We start from the raw sequence: 19,994 nt of genomic DNA, 5'->3' as shown, positions 1-19,994 counted from the left end.
TTATCAGACCATGTTTGCGACCCAGCTCTCATGTCGCGTGGTTATGACAATGCGAGGGCCATGCAAGATGAAGAGTCTGGGTTGTGGGGCAGTTGTCACCCAATCCCGACACATCCTGCACAGATGGGCCGTTGCGTGCGTCGCCAACATCCACACGTACAGGATAGGCCAAGGCCCGGGCCACATGGCTGTTTGCCCATTGAACTTAAGCCCCTCTAAGCGCATAGTGTGACTTGTGCTCAACCTGCGCCGGCTACCCGCCCGCTCTTGGCAGGGCCAACCCCGGGGACTCGCTCCTGGCCTCGCGTCCTGCTACACACATGACGCTGGTGGAAGGTGGGATTTGCAACCATGAAAGTGGTACCTTGACCTCTCATGAGACACAGTCAACACAGCGGAAAGGCAGCGTGAGGCCATGGAAGGGCCAGCCGGCATGGGCAATTCTGTGCTGACTCTTGGCGCGGCCGACCAGCATTCTGACGAGATTTGAGAAGCGGTGCGCTCGTTAGCGCCGGCTTCGGCGTCGCCGACAACCTGCACTGCCCACAGGTGTTACAGGTGTTGCGTGGAGCATGCTGTGGCAGCGCTGGATGAGGATGCGGCAGTGGCAGAGGCAAAGGTCTATCGTCGACCTGTCATCACGCTTCCCGGTTGGCGGTTGATCGGTTGACTGTCGGGGTCTCACAGGGCGTCGGGGTCTCGTGGGGTCGGGGGCTGTCAGCTCTCAGACCACACTGTGCTCGATGAAGGGTAAACTGCCTTTTAAGCATTCGGCAAGAAGGCGCAGTCTCAACCTCGGCAGTCGGCACCCATAACCAGGGGTGAAGACGAACACCCACGCACCCACAACTCCACACAAACACAGACTGCCCCCTCTCCGGCAGCGTTTTCTCTCGCACCTTCCGACACGATGCAGCTAGCGGCGGGTGGCTGCGGCTGCCGCCGCGGCAGTAGCAGGTCCTCCTCGCGCACCTCCCTGCTAGCGGCAGTGCTGCTGGGCGTCGTGGTGATCATGGCGGCACACGGCGGGCCACTGGGTGAGTCGCTGGCGGCAGGGCTGTGACCACGCGCCATGCCTTGACTGCACGCACCTGCCACGGCCCGTGGCGCGCCTCGCCTTGCCATTCGCCAAATCCACACGTGCATCAGGCGTTTCCCGTGCCACCGATTGCCGGCCTGATCACTGACGTACTCCATCCGCTACGTCTGCCTGCATGCAGGCGCCTCGGCTCAGCAGCAGGATGATGAGCTGGAGGCCCTGGACGGCGCCCAGGTCAGGGGACTCTTCGGCGGTCTCAACAACATCAACCAGAACAACAAGCACAACAACAACCAGAACAACAACAAGAACAAGAACAACAACAAGAACAACAACAAGAACAACAACAAACAGAACCCGCCGCCGCCCTCATCGCCACCGCCACCCAGCCGCAGCCCTCCTCCGCCCAGCCCTCCTCCGCCCTCGCCCTCGCCCGCGCGCAAGCCGCCGCCCGTGCGCAGGCCGCCCACACCCAGGCCGCCCAGGCCTTCACCGCCTCGCTCGCCTTCACCCCCAACGCCGCCGCCTCCTGCGCGCTCGCCGCCTCCTGCGCGCTCGCCTCGTCCGTCGCCTCGGGCGCGTCCGTCCCGTAAGTGCCGGCGGTAGCAAACAAGCTCCGTACGTGACGGGTCTGCTGGCCTGCGGCCTCTCCTTTATTAATAGCGAACACGGCCTAACTGACCATGCATGAGTTAGGGTCACAAAGGTGCTACTTTGTGGGTGCCGATCCATGTGTGATGCCAACCTCTACAACCTCATAGCTCCCACGAAGCTGCAATACAACAAAGCTGCTGCATCCACCACCTCAAACACGCACCCATACTTACATACCGCACCGTGCCACCTCAACCACCCCTCTTTATTCACACCCATCATGAACTCAATGTAACTCCGCTGATCGCCCACAGCACCACGCAAGGGCGGCTTCAAGGTGTTCTCCTATAAGAAGAAGCTGGTGTACATCCAGTCGGACGAGCAGTACAACTACAACGAGGTGCGCTTAATGACCATCCATTTATGTTTGGGTGTATGTGTGGCAAGGGCAACGAAGCGTATATTAGAGATTGAGAGCAAGGAAAAGAGCTCCACCCCCTAACCTTATTCTTCTTCACAAATAATCATGGATGCGCGCACACAGGGGGTCAACTTCTGCCAAAGCAAGGGCCTCTTTTACGTGTCGTACAATGACAAGGTCAAGAAGGGTAAGTCTGCATCCCGTACACGTATGGTGCAACCCTGGTGGGCAAGCACGCATGTACGCATGCATGGTATTGTCATTATGATATTGGGGGCCATAACAGTAGTCCCATAACCCCGACGACCCCCCCCTAGCTAGCAGGTATAGGTGCTGCGTGCGTGCCTGAGTGCTGCCGTTGATCCAGTTCCCATTTTCACTGCTGCTGGTGGCTCATCGGCTCCCATCTGCTATCCCCGCGGCACACTGAAAGTGTGAAACCCCTATCTACCCACCTATGGCGCAGCCCCTCTGCGGCCGCTGTGCTACAGTAATGGCAAGGGCTGCTGGGTGGGAGGCCAGGTCCAGAACATGTGCGCCTACATCGACCCCCACGGCAACGGAGGTGCGTGGGTATGTCAATGCATTCCCCGACCATGCGGGCGGCCAGCTGTAAACGTACGGGTACATGCAATAACCCCTACCAACCTACCTACCCCTGCTTGCCTGGCCTAAAAGCCCTGCCGGCCGGCCCGCGCGCCGTGACCTGGTGACCTGGGCCTCACGCACCTGCATGATCCGCATTAAACACATGGCCGCTCGTGCCCCACCCTGTTCTCAACTGCCGTACATACGTCCCCAGGTCCGTACCCCGAGCCGTGCAACTTCAGGCACTACGTGGTGTGCTGGGGTGACCTGAAGAAGCAGCGCAACAACCCCGCCATCTTTGGCAACCAGCAGCAGCAGGGCTAATGGGCCGGCGCCGCCGCTTACTTGATGAGGGCGGTACTGATTGGTTGGATAGCCAGCGTTCCTCCCTACGCGCGCAGCATAACACCTGGCTATGTGATTCGTTATTAGTAGGTTGCTAGAGATAGATTGAGAGTTGCAGTAAGCACTACTGGCTCGTCGTCGCCGCCGTGATCAAGCACCCTCATGCCAGCAGGCCGGCACACAGTATCCGTTCCCCACTTTCTTGCGTGAGCAGTATCCAAGCATCATCAATCTAGGCCCAATGTGACCCACCGCTGAATGCATTACTGGTTTTAAGGCTGTGAAGATGAGGCAGTGGAATTAAAGTGCTTGAGCGGCGCACGAGAGGTAGTGGCCTAGCGGGCAGGAATAAACATCGGAGTTCAGCAACATGGACTCATGGACACCCAGACATCATGTGCTGGGCATGAAAGGAAGTTTACTTGACCCAAATCAAGTAATGAATGTTGTACGGCAGGCAGGCAGCCCATCCATGTAAAAAAAGTAACTGAACTGGAGACCACGATATCACCGTGTCATGCATGGTATGTTCATCATGGGCTAGTGACTGGCGCGCTTATTCCTAGGGTCACGGATAGGGTGCGTGGGGTTGCCCCAGCAACGAAAACTTGGACGCACCGCAGGTAGTGGCCTGCACCAAGGCCTGCACCATACAGGCATGCATGTTAAGTAAGCCCAGCAAGCACGCATGCAGCCAGGTGCCCGCCCCGTGGAAAACCAGCAGCGCCCATCCCAGAGGGGAAGGTTTTCCGGCAGCTGATTCCCGACGGGAGACTTGTTCACGACCAGACACTCGGGCAGAAGCCAGGGCCAGGGTCAAGACTCGGTCGGCCCAAAATTCATGTCGCGGCTATTCGTGGGATTCTTAGGATCCCTACGAAATTTGGACAGCCCCCACTTGTATCGCAGTAAGCCAACTTGTCCATCAGGATTTAACTAGATTGGAGAGGATTTGACGCCGACGCCAGCTTCCCTTGGCTTCCGACGTGCCCTTCAACAACGCAAATTCTCGCCTTGGCCACACGTCCCACATCCCGCCCACACATCCCAGACCGCCGTGGCTCCACGCCTCCACGATATTACATAATGGTACACTTTTAATCTCGTCAAAATGATAGGGGCCCATCAAAGACAGAGCAAGGTAGGGTAACCACGAGGTAACCTAGGCCTGCGGCGCGGACGCAGGCAGCAGCCAACCGCTGCAAAGCCAACGTGCGCCACCCGACCGACCAGGGGAGGCGCATGATGCAACAGCGAACGTTGCATTGATGCACAGTGATCCATATGCTTTGGATTTGGCGTGGGCTAGGGCAAGGCAGGGCGCCCCCTTCGCAAGGCAGGGCGCCCCCTTCGCAAGCGGGGACCAGGTTGGGAATTCCCCGCAGCATTCGCGCGCGCCTCCCCTGCCCTTAGCCCCGTTGCCGTAAGTCTGTATCCTCGTCATCCAGTCACGAACTCCTTGAGGGTCTCGAACCCGTCCGGCTGGGCTCGGACCTGGGACAGGGCCGTGGCATGCGAGCACGCGCGTTGACCGGCATGCCCGGCGAGTTGCATAAGCTGTCAGCTTTCTTATCCCGGGCTCTTTGCCGTCGACAGCATATGCCTACTATAGTCCATAACATCAGGGCTCGATGGCTTTAATCGTTACCTCGCGACAGTCAAGTTTTCATGGACATGCGGAGTCGCTTTTGCTTCGGCTGATTTTGAAGCGCCAGCTACTAGAACACAATAGTCTTCAACCAGGTACTTACGTGTGGCACTCGCGGTTTGTGCCAATATTGAGATTGTAAATATGTGCCTTCGCGCCGACGAGCGAAGGCACATACACGCACACAACATTAAACCTGGATGGCTCCAAGTAGGCAAAAAAGGTTGTGCAGCGATATGCCGGCCGTGTGGTAGGCCGGCCGGGACTGACCAACCGTCCCGAGCCCGTCCCGCACGAGGTTTGTCCTGTCAGTCCGCCCGACCCGATGGGCGGCCTCGCGTGACCGCCCGCAAGCTTGCCTGCTGACAACCGAGCCGATTAATGCGGATCTCATAGCTTTCTGATATATTCACTACCAAACCTCAAGTTTTCCACTACTCGGGCAACCCCGCCAGTTGCGCACATTCCAACACTTAGACGTTGGGCTTCCCACTACTCATCCCACCCAAACCTCAATTCGGTTTACCTCCCATTCACGCTAGCTATCAACAATAGCCTCATCTGCTGGCTTGGACCGAGTTACACCACCAGCTAAGATGGTTGTCAGCGCGGCGTGGCGCCGCCCCACCGGCGGCGGCAGGTGTCGCCTGCTGGCGGCAGTGCTGCTGGGCGCCGTAGTGGTCATGGCGGCACACGGCGGGCCACTGGGTAAGTCGCTGGATGGATGGTGGCAGGAGTAGTGGCATCGCTTGCGGGGGCCAGCTACGTCTGCGGACTGTGTCGGCTCCTTTTGTTTCCAGCCACAGCAGCCAGGCCGTACCTCATCGTGTCACACCAGCCAAGGTCACCTAGCTTCCTTCCCGCATGTGTGTTGGGCCTGCTACTGCAGCTTGCGTACGTGTCTTACACGCACATAATCAACCCCCGCCACCGTGCCTTCTGCCGCTGCTGCAGGTGCCTCCGCGCAAGAGGAGAAGCTGGGCGGCACGGATGCGGCCGTGCAGTTCGGTGCAGCTCCCCCCAGCCCTGCACCGCCGTCGCCTTCGTATCCCCCAAGCCCTGCGCCGCCGTCGCCTTCGTATCCCCCAAGCCCTGCGCCACCATCGCCTTCGTATCCCCCTAGCCCTGCGCCGCCATCACCTTCGTATCCCCCTAGCCCTGCGCCGCCATCACCTTCGTATCCCCCAAGCCCTGCGCCGCCGTCGCCTGCGTATCCCCCAAGCCCTGCGCCGCCCAGCCCTAGTCCGCCCAGCCCCAGCCCCAGCCCACGCCCGCCCAGCCCCAGTCCTCCCAGCCCCAGCCCACGCCCGCCCAGCCCTAGTCCGCCCAGCCCCAGCCCACGCCCGCCCAGCCCTAGTCCGCCCAGCCCCAGCCCACGCCCGCCCAGCCCTAGTCCGCCCAGCCCCAGCCCACGCCCACCCAGCCCTAGTCCGCCCAGCCCCAACCCACGCCCGCCCAGCCCTAGTCCGCCCAGCCCCAGCCCACGCCCGCCCAGCCCTAGTCCGCCCAGCCCCAGCCCACGCCCGCCCAGCCCCAGTCCGCCCAGCCCCAGCCCCAGCCCGAGTCCGCCCAGCCCTAGTCCTCCCAGCCCACGCCCGCCCAGGCCCAGCCCCCGCCCACCCCGCCGCAGCCCAAGGCCGCCCAGCCCTAGGCCTCCCAGCCCTTCACCCAACCTCAGGCCCGTGAGTAGCAATCGCGCATAATGGCTACTGGAGGTAAAGGGAGCCCACCTACCTACAATATCAACCAATGTTTGTACCACCTACATGTTCGCGCTCCCACAATGCTCGTGTTCACACCTTCCCTGCCTGTACCCGCCCACACCATTCACGCACGCAGCGCCCATCGCCCCGGCGCCGCTCACCTCCTCCCCGTAAGCGGTCCGCGTGTGGGCATAGTGCGTGGGCACAAAGCTGTGGTGCATGCCATGACAGTGCGCGAGAGGCAATGCGCTCTTTTCCAATCATATGTTCAACCGGCAAGATGTGCGCCGCAGCTGCTGGCTACCTGGAGTAGGACCGCTCGATTGCTTGATTGCCACCCGCTCCGAGTTGCAGTCTTCTCACCATGCATGCGCCCTTCCCCCCCCCCGCCCGTCCCCTCCCTTGCTCCGTTCTGCCTACCGCCTCGGCCCGCCGCCGTGTGTAGCCGAGCGCAAGCCCTGCTTCAAGGTGTTTGCCTGGCGGAAGACCCTGCTGTACGTCCAGTCGGAGGACAGGTTCACCTACAACGAGGTGAGGCCGGATGCCCACATGTTTGTACCGTGCCGTACACGTACGCATGCCCTAGCTCACTTCGTATCAGACAGTCAGAGAAAGACCTATTACTTGCTCGTGGGGTCGGTGTCACGGGTCGACAACCACAGGTTGGTGTTGCAGGTTATGTAGCTGTGTAGACGTGTGAAACGCTGGATGGACTCGGGTGCTGCCTTCCGCCAACATGGTGTGCGGACATGAATCGAATGATCATGCGCAATCAAGCCATCTCCCGCCCACCCGCTCACTAATACATGATGCAGGCCCAGGAGTTCTGCAGCGACCGGGGCGTGTTTATGGTGGGCTACGATGACCCTGTCAAGAGACGTAAGCGAGGGTGGGGTGGGGTGGGGCGGGGAAGTGGGGGGCGGCACGCGCGCGCGTGTTCTCGCGCACAGAAACAGTAGGCGTGCATTTCCCATCAACTAGGTGACGCTTACCGAAGGTGACTTACCCAGTCCTGCGCCCTGTCCTCACCAGACATTCAACACAACCGTTGCGCTCATGCCCACGCTTGACCCCACATACACCTACCTGCGCAGTGCCCCTGGCTGACCTGTGCTACAAGAATGGCAACGGCTGCTGGGTGGGCGGCCAGGTTGGCGACACATGCCCCTATATCGACCCCAAGGGCAACGGAGGTGAGGGGAGGGGGCGGTGCGTGATGCATGCACTCCCCATGCGTCGCGTGGTTGCAACTGCCACCTTTCATTGATTGTTTCCGGCGCGTATGTATAGGTCCGCATCCAGGGCAGGGGCTACGCACTTACGCCACCATCCCGCATCCGTTACTTGTATGTCGTGCCCGCCGCCCATCCACGCATGCCCGTATCTTCCCACGCACCTCACACAGCATCCTACCCCGAGAACTGCGAGCGGCGGCACTACGCGGTGTGCTGGGGTGACCTGGACAAGCAGCGCAACAACCCCGCCATCTGGGACAACAACTGCCGTAAGAACAACAAAAACCAGGACTACAAGAACCTTGACAATAAGGACAACGGCGATGGCAAGTTCAACGACAACGGCGGAGGCAGTGGCCGCGGCAACCTCAACGTCCAAGGCAACAATGGGCCGGACCACCAGCCGTAAGGCATGGGATCACACGACGCGCGCGATGCATGCGTGTGCGGTGCTGGGTTCCGCGTCTCCCAGCCGCTTCCCACCTCGTGGTTAGCGCAAACACTGTCGTTTGTGCAAGACAATCTTGAAATGGCCAGCAGTGCACGCTTTGCTATCGTGTGTGTTGGTAGGCTTACTAAGCGCGGCTGGGTTTGGCAGGCCAGCAGCCAGCTGCTGCTGGGCGCTATATCCAGCACTGTTCGTATCTATCTGTGAGCACTTTTAGTGAGCAGTCAGGGCTTTGCAATAAGCCAGGAGGAGCGGTTGCTGCTCCCTCATAGAATGCCCCTTGTCCTGCGAGGGTCGCCGAATGGACAAGCAAGCAACATGCACAACATGTGTGAGCACCGCTGAAACTACCGCATTGGAAGAGGCAATAGATAGACAGCTGATTATTTTGAGTGATAGAGGCACATCGTGGCGGCAGAACACATTTCTCAGGGAGTTCTGTGAATGGAGAAGGCGGTTCTGGACACGTATGGAAACCGTAGTAGTAGTGGTAGTAAGTCAGTTGTAGTCCGGAAGTAAACGGGTCGGGGTTGCTTCATGCTGCAGCGGTGATCTAGGCAGGTAGCAGCCTAGCAGGGGTTGCGTGCACATCTATCCATCGCGTATGCACGCGCACCAAGACTCACCAAACAAAGACGCAGGGTAAGTGAAGGTGGGGCCAGGCCCAAATGCAAGTAAGCCCGGGGGCGCCTAGAGGGATGATACGAGGTTCCACTGGAGCTCGCGCCGCTCAGGGTGTGACCCCGGGGAACTGGGCGTGTCATCCCCTTGGGACGCCAGCAAATACATACAGGCGACAACCCAATCCGGAGGCTGTAACACACCATTCAGTACATCAGTGCTCCTACACTACGGTATGCGCCAACCCAAGGCAGGTGTGCGCAGGGGTGTGCTGATTGGGTGATGGGGGAGGTGGGTGGCCATCGCGCTCCTACCGTATTGAGGATTGGGCGTCTAGAAACGGCGGGTAGATAACAGGAGCATGCCGCCAGAGACGGGGTGCGCTAGAGAAGTTCGTATCTGCGGGACGGGCCGCACTAGAGCAGCAGGTGCGGGAAGCCGCGGCGACCGCCACCTAGGGGCGGGGCCCTGCCGAATACGGTTCTTGGCCGCGCACGCCCGACAACACCATAAACTGACAAGGGATGTCAGCTGTGTTTAGTCGGAGAAAGGGCTGGGCCCCGGCAGCAGTAACGTGAATAGGATATGGGAGCACGAGAGCATTGCTGCACCGCGGCCCATGCATTCTCGATTGGGCGTGGGCCAGGGCAAGGCAGCGCGCCCCCTCGGGCTCGGGGCGGGCCATGTATGTTGGGAATTCCCCGCATCATCCACACGTACCTCCCCTGCCCTTAGCCCCGTTGCAGTAAGTCTGTATCCTCGTCACCCAGTCATGAACTCCTTGAGGGTCTCGAACCCGTCCGGCTGGGCTCGGACCTGGGACAGGGCCGTGGCATGCGAGCACGCGCATGGACCGGCATGGCTCGGCGAGTTGCATAAGTTGCCAGCTTTCTTATCCCGGGCTCTTTGCCGTCGACATCATTTGCCTACTATAGTCCATAACATCAGGGCTCGTTGGCTTTAATCGTTACCTCGCGACAGTCAAGTTTTCATGGACATGCGGAGTCGCTTCTCGCTCCGGCTGATTTTGAAGCGCCAGCTACCAGAACACAATCGTCTTCGACCAGGTACTTACATGTGGCACTCGCGGTTTGTGCCAATATTGAGATTGCAATTATGTGCCTTCGCGCCGACGAGCGAAGGCACATACACGCACAAAACATTAAACCTGGATGGCTCCAAGTAGGCAAAAAAGGTTGTGCAGCGATATGCCGGCCGTGAGGTAGGCCGGCTGTCACACCTGACCAACCGCCCGAGCCCGTCCCGAGCCCGTCGTCCCGCACGAGGTTGTCCCTGTCAGTCCGCCCGACCCGATAGGCGGCCTCGCGTGACCGCCCGCAAGCTTGCCTGCTGACAACCGAGCCGATTAATGTGGATCTCATAGCTTTCTGATATATTCACTACCAAACCTCAAGTTTTCCACTACTCGGGCGACCCCGCCAGTTACGCACATTCCAACGCTTAGACGTTGGGCTTCCCACTACTCATCCACACCCAAACCTCAATTCGGTTTACCTCCCATTCACGCTAGCTATCAACAATAGCCTCATCTGCTGGCTTGGACTGAGTTACACCACCAGCTAAGATGGTTGTCAGCGCGGCGTGGCGCCGCCCCACCGGCGGCGGCAGGTGTCGCCTGCTGGCGGCAGTGCTGCTGGGCGCCGTAGTGGTCATGGCGGCACACGGCGGGCCACTGGGTAAGTCGCTGGATGGATGGTGGCAGGAGTAGTGGCATCGCTTGCGGGGGCCAGCTACGTCTGCGGACTGTGTCGGCTCCTTTTGTTTCCAGCCCCAGCAGCCTTCCCCAAGGCCTTACCTCGTGTCGCACCAGCCAAGGTCACCTAGCTTCCTTCCCGCATGTGTGTTGGGCCTGCTACTGCAGCTTGCGTACGTGTCTTACACGCACATAATCAACCCCCGCCACCATGCCTTTTGCCGCTGCTGCAGGTGCCGCCGCGCAAGAGGAGGAGCTGGGCGGCACGGATGCGGTCGTGCAGTTCGATGCCCGCCACGTTGCCGTTGACAAGGAGCACGACAAGAAGTCACCGGAGCAGTCGCCTTCGCCCCGACGCCGCAGCCCTTCGCCGTCACCTGAACGCCGTTCTCCCTCCCCTAACCGTCGCCGCTCACCTCCCTCGCCAGAGCGCTCGCCGTCACCCGAGCGCCGCTCGCCCTCCCCCAACCGGCGCCGCTCACCTCCTCCGCCTTCATATCCCCCCAGCCCGCCTGCGCCGCCGTCACCTCCGCATCCCCCTAGCCCTGCACCGCCATCGCCTGCATATCCCCCTAGCCCTGCGCCGCCATCGCCTTTGTCCCCGCCTCCGAGTCCTGCGCCGCCCAGCCCCAGCCCACCCGGTCCTAGCCCTCCCAGCCCCAGCCCACCCGGCCCTAGTCCTCCCAGCCCCAGCCCCAGTCCGCCCAGCCCCAGCCCACGGCCACGCCCGCCCAGCCCTAGTCCTCCCAGCCCACGCCCGCCCAGGCCCAGCCCCCGCCCACCCCGCCGCAGCCCAAGGCCGCCCAGCCCTAGGCCTCCCAGCCCCCCACCCAGGCCCAGGCCCGTGAGTAGCATTCGCTCATAATGGCTACTGGAGGTAAAAGAGCCCACCTACCTACAATCAATGTTTGTACCACCTACATATTCGCGCTCCCACAATGCTCGTGCTCACATCTACCCTGCCTGTACCCGCCCACACCATTCACGCACGCAGCGCCCATCGCCCCGGCGCCGCTCACCTCCTCCCCGTAAGCGGTCCGCGTGTGGGCATAGTGCGTGGGCACAAAGCTGTGGTGCATGCCATAACAGTGCGCGAGAGGCAATGAGCTCTTTTCCAATCATATGTTGAACCGGCAAGATGTGCACAGCAGCTGCTGGCTAACCAGTGCTCGTATCTTGTAGATGCCCTCAGGCACCCGGCATCTACACATGCGTAGATGACCCTGACCGCGGCATCTACACTTAAGCCCCCAAGCCCCCCAAAACGTCTACGCTTCCCCCATTTTTGCGCCAAAACCTGCCAAAACCGCCTACACTGCGTAGATGCGTGGCACCCAAACCCAACATTTTTCCTCCGCCTTCGGCGGATTTTGGGCAGATTTCTACAGTGTAGATGGAAGATACGAGCACTGTGGCTAACTGAAGTAGGACCGCTCGATTGCGTGATTGCCACCCGTGCCGAGTTGCAGTCTTCTCACCATGCATGCGCCCTCCCCCCCCCCCGCCCATCCCCTCCCTTGCTCCGTTCTGCCTACCGCCTCGTCCCGCCGCCGTGTGTAGCCGAGCGCAAGCCCTGCTTCAAGGTGTTTGCCTGGCGGAAGACCCTGCTGTACGTCCAGTCGGAGGACAGGTTCACCTACAACGAGGTGAGGCCGGGTGGCCACATGTTTGTACCGTGCCGTACACGTACGCATGCCCTAGCTCACTTCGTATCAGACAGTCAGAGAAAGACCTATTACTTGCTCGTGGGGTCGGTGTCACGGGTCGACAACCACAGGTTGGTGTTGCAGGCTTAGTAACATGCCAGGGTGGACGTGTGAAACGCTGGACTCGTGTGCTGCCTTCCGCCAACATGATGTGCGGGCATGAATCGAATGGTCGTGCGCAAGCCATCTCCCACCCTACCCGCTCGCTAATACATGATACAGGCCCAGAAGTTCTGCAGCGACAAGGGCGTGTTTATGGTGGGCTACGATGACCCTGTCAAGAGACGTAAGCGAGGGGTGGGGTGGGGTGGGGCGGGGAAGTGGGGGCCGACACGCGCGCACGTGTTCTTGCGCACAGAAACAGTAGGCGTGCTTTGATCGTCAACTAGGCGACGCTCTCTACCGAAGGTGACTTACCTAGCCAGACATTCAATCAACCCAACCGTTGCGCTCATGCCCACGCTTGACCCCACATACACCTACTTGCGCAGTGCCCCTGGCTGACCTGTGCTACAAGAATGGCAACGGCTGCTGGGTGGGCGGCCAGGTTGGCGACACATGCCCCTACATCGACCCCAAGGGCAACGGAGGTGAGGGGAGGGGGCGGTGCGTGATGCATGCACTCCCCATGCGTCGCGTGGTTGCAACAACCATCTTTCATTTATTGTTTCCGGCGTGTATGCCCCCTGCCCACGCACCTCACACAGCATCCTACCCCGAGAAATGCGAGCGGCGGCACTACGCGGTGTGCTGGGGTGACCTGGACAAGCAGCGCAACAACCCCGCCATCTGGGACAACAACTGCCCTAAAAACAACAAAAGTCAGGACTCCAAGAAGCGTGACAAGAACTACGACTAACGCCGGAGGCCAGAACCAGCAGGGCTAGGGCGACAACGACCAGAAGTGGGGCAACAATAACTGCATGGGCCAAGCAATGTGTGCCGCCGCCTACCTACTGGAGGTTGGCATGTATGGCCTCGGGTTACGATACTTCAGGTTTCGTGATATTTGTTTTAAGTGTCTCCAAGCACTGCGTCGTGACCTGAGTGGTTGCAGCTCTACTTGCATTTATTTCCATGGTCAGGTTCTGTGATCCATCCTGTACTGCCACCATCTTGGAAGATTGGGACAATGCTTACTTCGTGAGCACGTGGGGCCTCCGGTTGCCACATGCGATTGGTTGCCACGTATTCCTGTTCGAGTAGCGCAGGCTTGAGGAGGTAGCATTTGAGCTCTTATAGTTCCAAACGATTCAACACTTATCAGGGTGCGCATTCATGTCAAGTTGATGGAGATCTCCTGCTGGAGGCAAGGGCCGCCTGTTAGAGGCGGGTGTGTCGGCGGAACTGCTGGGGAAATGGCAATACCGTAGATAGAGAAGTACAAGACAGGAGTTCCGTTTGTAAGCGCGGCAGGACGATCAAAATGGACCAGTGGTGCATCCACCCGAAGATGTCCAATGCTGCAGAACAATGTGCTTGTGGCGGTGACACACGCACAGGAAGCCAACGACAACTCGGATCATATGCAACACTTGCGCCCATCCATCCTGTTATGTCCGCCCCCACCGTGAAGCCATGCCGCATCACAAGAATCACAGCCCCATCTGAGGTACATCATCATTCGTTGGCAAAGCGCACCGCTGAGTAGCCACACATCCCAGCATCCAGTCACACACGCACGCATGCATTCGGCCCAACATACGCATGCACCCCTGGGACTGGGGGCCGCCCTAGCAGCCTCCACATGCGATCTGATCCACCCAGGGATGGCCTGGCAGGCTGACGAGTATGGACATGGAGCATAGCGGGAGACCGGGGTCCGAAGTGCGATGCAGCAGAACGGCCTGGCGGCCCGGGACCGACACAGCGGGCGGCGCGAGGGAAGCGTGTCACGGCGCGACCTGGCGTACCTTTGCCATGACGCGGTGGGGCTTGCAACAAATTAGCAATACATATACACTTCCGTCCTAGAGTATACAAGGATAGGAAAGCATCAGGACGTGCACCACAAGTTGCTTCCATTTATTGGCGCGACGAGCCCTCATCACGAGCGACGCACGCTAGGGCCAAAAGTCGCCACTTTCCTGGCGTCGGTGCCTCCATATTGCCATCCACAGCTAGGTGGACACAAAGCATTACAAACGAGCGACCTTCAAGTTGGGGTAGTCCGAATCCTAACGAAATGCGGACTCGCCGAACATGTCGGCATGCCCACGCACGCACCCCTGGTGCGCGCCGTGCTTGGCCAGACTGCTCATAGCGGCCGTGCATGGTCGCATAGCCGAAAGAAGCGCGCCTGGGCATTTGTGCGGCCGCTGCGTGGGCGCTAGGCCAGACCCTGGGCACTGCCACGCAAGGGGGGCCCGGGCGCCGTGCCGTCGGGTGGTCAGGCCACGCCTGCTTGCGGCGGCCCGAGTAGCGGACATGCATGCCAGCTGGTAGGGTAAGATGCACATGGGGCTGGGCAGGCGCTGCACAGCGACTCCGGGGCTCCAGCTGATTCAGGGGCCCCAACCGCACTGCAGCGCCGTCCACGCATGCTCAGAGCCAGCGTGCGTCCGCGCCCGCCCGCCCGCCCCATCCCCTCCGCTTCCATCCACGCCACCGCGTCACGTTTACGAAGGTGGATCCTTGCCAAACCTCGGCAATACACATCTGCACACAGTCACATGCACCGCCGGACGCGCGTTGCAATGCGCGTGTGAGCGAGCAAGATAGAGGGGGGATGGGGCTCAGAGGCGGTTGGTTCCAATTTGTAATGTGCTTTCTGGATCCCCCATTGCACCGTCATGCTTCGAGCGCATATCCGCCTCCCCTTTCCCATCATGGCAATGGGGACGGGAAGCCTCGGCAGCCCCTGCCCGCTCCGGGCACAACCGCGAGCCAACGCATGCACCCCTGGGGCTGGGGGCCGCCCTAGCAGCCTCCACATGCGATCTGATCCACCCAGGGATGGCCTTGCAGGCTGACGAGTATGTACATGGAGCCTAGCGGGGGACCGGGGTCCGAAATGCGATGCAGCAGAATGGCCTGGCGGCCTGGGACCGACACAGCGGGCGGCGCGAGGGAAGCGTGTGGCGGCGCAACCTGGCGTACCTTTGCCATGACGCAGGTGGGGCTTGCAACAAATTAGCAATACATATATACTTCCATTATAGAGTATACAAGGATAGAAAAGCATCAGGACGCGCACCACAAGTTGCTTCCATTTATCGGCGCGACGAGCCCTCATCACGAGCGACGCACGCTAGGGCCAAAAGTCGCCACTTTCCTGGCGTCGGTGCCTCCATATTGCCATCCACAGCTAGGTGGACACAAAGCATTACAAACGAGCGACCTTCAAGTGGGGGTAGTCCGAATCCTAACGAAATGCGGACTCGCCGAACATGTCGGCATGCCCACGCACGCACCCCTGGTGCGCGCCGTGCTTGGCCAGACTGCTCATAGCGGCCGTGCATGGTCGCATAGCCGAAAGAAGCGCGCCTGGGCATTTGTGCGGCCGCTGCGTGGGCGCTAGGCCAGACCCTGGGCACTGCCACGCAAGGGGGGCCCGGGCGCCGTGCCGTCGGGTGGTCAGGCCACGCCTGCTTGCGGCGGCCCGAGTAGCGGACATGCATGCCAGCTGGTAGGGCAAGATGCACATGGGGCTGGGCAGGCGCAGCACAGCGACTCCGGGGCTCCAGCTGATTCAGGGGCCCCAACCGCACTGCAGCGCCGTCCACGCATGCTCAGAGCCAGCGTGCGTCCGCGCCCGCCCGCCCGCCCCATCCCCTCCGCTTCCATCCACGCCACCGCGTCACGTTTACGAAGGTGGATCCTTGCCAGACCTCGGCAATACACATCCGCACACAGTCACATGCACCGCCAGACGCGTGTTGCAATGCGCGTGTGAGCAAGCAAGATAGAGGGGGGATGGGGCTCAGAGGCGGTTGGTTCCAATTTGTAATGTGCTTTCTGGATCCCCCATTGCACCGTCATGCTTCGAGCGTATATCCGCCTCCCCTTTCCCATCATGGCAATGGGTACGGGAAGCCTCGGCAGCCCCTGCCCGCTCCGGGCACAACCGCGAGCCAACGCATGCACCCCTGGGGCTGGGGGCCGCCCTAGCAGCCTCCACATGCGATCTGATCCACCCAGGGATGGCCTTGCAGGCTGACGAGTATGTACATGGAGCCTAGCGGGGGACCGGGGTCCGAAATGCGATGCAGCAGAACGGCCTGGCGGCCCGGGACCGACACAGCGGGCGGCGCGAGGGAAGCGTGTCACGGCGCGACCTGGCGTACCTTTGCCATGACGCAGGTGGGGCTTGCAACAAATTAGCAATACATATACACTTCCATTATAGAGTATACAAGGATAGGAAAGCATCAGGACGCGCACCACAAGTTGTTTCCATTTATCGGCGCGACGAGCCCTCACCACGAGCGACGCACGCTAGGGCCAAAAGTCGCCACTTTCCTGGCGTCGGTGCCTCCATATTGCCATCCACAGCTAGGTGGACACAAAGCATTACAAACGAGCGACCTTCAAGTGGGGGTAGTCCGAATCCTAACGAAATGCGGACTCGCCGAACATGTCGGCATGCCCACGCACGCACCCCAGGTGCGCGCCGTGCTTGGCCAGACTGCTCATAGCGGCCGTGCATGGTCGCATAGCCTATAGAAGCGCGCCTGGGCATTTGTGCGGCCGCTGCGTGGGCGCTAGGCCAGACCCCGGGCACTGCCACGCAAGGGGGGCCCGGGCGCCGTGCCGTCGGGTGGTCAGGCCACGCCTGCTTGCGGCGGCCCGAGTAGCGGACATGCATGCCAGCTGGTAGGGTAAGATGCACATGGGGCTGGGCAGGCGCAGCACAGCGACTCCGGGGCCCCAGCTGATTCAGGGGCCCCAACCGCACTGCAGCGCCGTCCACGCATGCTCAGAGCCAGCGTGCGTCCGCGCCCGCACGCCCGCCTCATCCCCTCCGCTTCCATCCACGCCACCGCGTCACGTTTACGAAGGTGGATCCTTGCCAGACCTCGGCAATACACATCCGCACACAGTCACATGCACCGCCGGACGCGTGTTGCAATGCGCGTGTGAGCGAGCAAGATAGAGGGGGGATGGGGCTCAGAGGCGGTTGGTTCCAATTTGTAATGTGCTTTCTGGATCCCCCATTGCACCGTCATGCTTCGAGCGTATATCCGCCTCCCCTTTCCCATCATGGCAATGGGTACGGGAAGCCTCGGCAGCCCCTGCCCGCTCCGGGCACAACCGTGAGCCAACGCATGCACCCCTGGGGCTGGGGGCCGCCCTAGCAGCCTCCACATGCGATCTGATCCACCCAGGGATGGCCTTGCAGGCTGACGAGTATGTACATGGAGCCTAACGGGGGACCGGGGTCCGAAATGCGATGCAGCAGAACGGCCTGGCGGCCCGGGACCGACACAGCGGGCGGCGCGAGGGAAGCGTGTCACGGCGCGACCTGGCGTACCTTTGCCATGACGCAGGTGGGGCTTGCAACAAATTAGCAATACATATACACTTCCGTTATAGAGTATACAAGGATAGGAAAGCATCAGGACGCGCACCACAAGTTGTTTCCATTTATCGGCGCGACGAGCCCTCACCACGAGCGACGCACGCTAGGGCCAAAAGTCGCCACTTTCCTGGCGTCGGTGCCTCCATATTGCCATCCACAGCTAGGTGGACACAAAGCATTACAAACGAGCGACCTTCAAGTGGGGGTAGTCCGAATCCTAACGAAATGCGGACTCGCCGAACATGTCGGCATGCCCACGCACGCACCCCAGGTGCGCGCCGTGCTTGGCCAGACTGCTCATAGCGGCCGTGCATGGTCGCATAGCCTATAGAAGCGCGCCTGGGCATTTGTGCGGCCGCTGCGTGGGCGCTAGGCCAGACCCCGGGCACTGCCACGCAAGGGGGGCCCGGGCGCCGTGCCGTCGGGTGGTCAGGCCACGCCTGCTTGCGGCGGCCCGAGTAGCGGACATGCATGCCAGCTGGTAGGGTAAGATGCACATGGGGCTGGGCAGGCGCAGCACAGCGACTCCGGGGCCCCAGCTGATTCAGGGGCCCCAACCGCACTGCAGCGCCGTCCACGCATGCTCAGAGCCAGCGTGCGTCCGCGCCCGCACGCCCGCCTCATCCCCTCCGCTTCCATCCACGCCACCGCGTCACGTTTACGAAGGTGGATCCTTGCCAGACCTCGGCAATACACATCCGCACACAGTCACATGCACCGCCGGACGCGTGTTGCAATGCGCGTGTGAGCAAGCAAGATAGAGGGGGGATGGGGCTCAGAGGCGGTTGGTTCCAATTTGTAATGTGCTTTCTGGATCCCCCATTGCACCGTCATGCTTCGAGCGTATATCCGCCTCCCCTTTCCCATCATGGCAATGGGTACGGGAAGCCTCGGCAGCCCCTGCCCGCTCCGGGCACAACCGTGAGCCAACGCATGCACCCCTGGGGCTGGGGGCCGCCCTAGCAGCCTCCACATGCGATCTGATCCACCCAGGGATGGCCTTGCAGGCTGACGAGTATGTACATGGAGCCTAGCGGGGGACCGGGGTCCGAAATGCGATGCAGCAGAACGGCCTGGCGGCCCGGGACCGACACAGCGGGCGGCGCGAGGGAAGCGTGTCACGGCGCGACCTGGCGTACCTTTGCCATGACGCAGGTGGGGCTTGCAACAAATTAGCAATACATATACACTTCCGTTATAGAGTATACAAGGATAGGAAAGCATCAGGACGCGCACCACAAGTTGTTTCCATTTATCGGCGCGACGAGCCCTCACCACGAGCGACGCACGCTAGGGCCAAAAGTCGCCACTTTCCTGGCGTCGGTGCCTCCATATTGCCATCCACAGCTAGGTGGACACAAAGCATTACAAACGAGCGACCTTCAAGTGGGGGTAGTCCGAATCCTAACGAAATGCGGACTCGCCGAACATGTCGGCATGCCCACGCACGCACCCCAGGTGCGCGCCGTGCTTGGCCAGACTGCTCATAGCGGCCGTGCATGGTCGCATAGCCGAAAGAAGCGCGCCTGGGCATTTGTGCGGCCGCTGCGTGGGCGCTAGGCCAGACCCCGGGCACTGCCACGCAAGGGGGGCCCGGACGCCGTGCCGTCGGGTGGTCAGGCCACGCCTGCTTGCGGCGGCCCGAGTAGCGGACATGCATGCCAGCTGGTAGGGTAAGATGCACATGGGGCTGGGCAGGCGCAGCACAGCGACTCCGGGGCCCCAGCTGATTCAGGGGCCCCAACCGCACTGCAGCGCCGTCCACGCATGCTCAGAGCCAGCGTGCGTCCGCGCCCGCCCGCCCGCCTCATCCCCTCCGCTTCCATCCACGCCACCGCGTCACGTTTACGAAGGTGGATCCTTGCCAGACCTCGGCAATACACATCCTCACACAGTCACATGCACCGCCGGACGCGTGTTGCAATGCGCGTGTGAGCGAGCAAGATAGAGGGGGGATGGGGTTCAGAGACTGTTGGTTCCAGTTTGTAATGTGCTTTCTGGAGCCCCCATTGCACCGTCATGCTTCGAGCGTATATCCGCCTCCCCTTTCCCATCATGGCAATGGGTACGGGAAGCCTCGGCAGCCCCTGCCCGCTCCGGGCACAACCGCGAGCCAACGCATGCACCCCTGGGGCTGGGGGCCGCCCTAGCAGCCTCCACATGCGATCTGATCCACCCAGGGATGGCCTTGCAGGCTGACGAGTATGTACATGGAGCCTAGCGGGGGACCGGGGTCCGAAATGCGATGCAGCAGAATGGCCTGGCGGCCCGGGACCGACACAGCGGGCGGCGCGAGGGAAGCGTGTCACGGCGCGACCTGGCGTACCTTTGCCATGACGCAGGTGGGGCTTGCAACAAATTAGCAATACATATACACTTCCGTTATAGAGTATACAAGGATAGGAAAGCAT

General features: G+C 61.0%; 3 protein-coding genes across 3 annotated transcripts; all 3 read left to right on the top strand.

Moving 5' to 3' along the window:
* Positions 1-761: 761 nt before the first annotated feature.
* CHLRE_07g350300v5 (uncharacterized protein) lies at positions 762-3,477 on the top strand. Its single transcript, XM_043064546.1, has 6 exons — positions 762-1,037; positions 1,221-1,628; positions 1,948-2,033; positions 2,178-2,241; positions 2,521-2,619; positions 2,857-3,477. Exons 1-6 carry the CDS (start codon positions 911-913, stop codon positions 2,964-2,966), a joined length of 894 nt encoding a protein of 297 aa, XP_042923114.1. The 5' UTR covers positions 762-910; the 3' UTR covers positions 2,967-3,477.
* Positions 3,478-4,431: 954 nt separating this feature from the next.
* Positions 4,432-8,852, top strand: CHLRE_07g350250v5 (uncharacterized protein). Its single transcript, XM_043064545.1, has 6 exons — positions 4,432-5,343; positions 5,590-5,724; positions 6,784-6,869; positions 7,154-7,217; positions 7,433-7,531; positions 7,744-8,852. Exons 1-6 carry the CDS (start codon positions 5,232-5,234, stop codon positions 7,980-7,982), a joined length of 735 nt encoding a protein of 244 aa, XP_042923113.1. The 5' UTR covers positions 4,432-5,231; the 3' UTR covers positions 7,983-8,852.
* Positions 8,853-9,431: 579 nt separating this feature from the next.
* On the top strand, positions 9,432-13,481 carry CHLRE_07g350200v5 (uncharacterized protein). The gene is made up of 6 exons (XM_043064544.1): positions 9,432-10,339; positions 10,590-10,739; positions 11,917-12,002; positions 12,285-12,348; positions 12,554-12,652; positions 12,770-13,481. Exons 1-6 carry the CDS (start codon positions 10,228-10,230, stop codon positions 12,919-12,921), a joined length of 663 nt encoding a protein of 220 aa, XP_042923112.1. The 5' UTR covers positions 9,432-10,227; the 3' UTR covers positions 12,922-13,481.
* The last annotated feature ends 6,513 nt before the right edge of the window (positions 13,482-19,994 follow it).

The sequence above is a fragment of the Chlamydomonas reinhardtii genome, chromosome 7 (assembly GCF_000002595.2).
Source record: "Chlamydomonas reinhardtii strain CC-503 cw92 mt+ chromosome 7, whole genome shotgun sequence".
In the NCBI taxonomy this organism is placed as follows: domain Eukaryota; kingdom Viridiplantae; phylum Chlorophyta; class Chlorophyceae; order Chlamydomonadales; family Chlamydomonadaceae; genus Chlamydomonas; species Chlamydomonas reinhardtii.
Note: the sequence above shows the minus strand (reverse complement) of the source record. Positions and strands in the feature narration are given on the sequence as shown.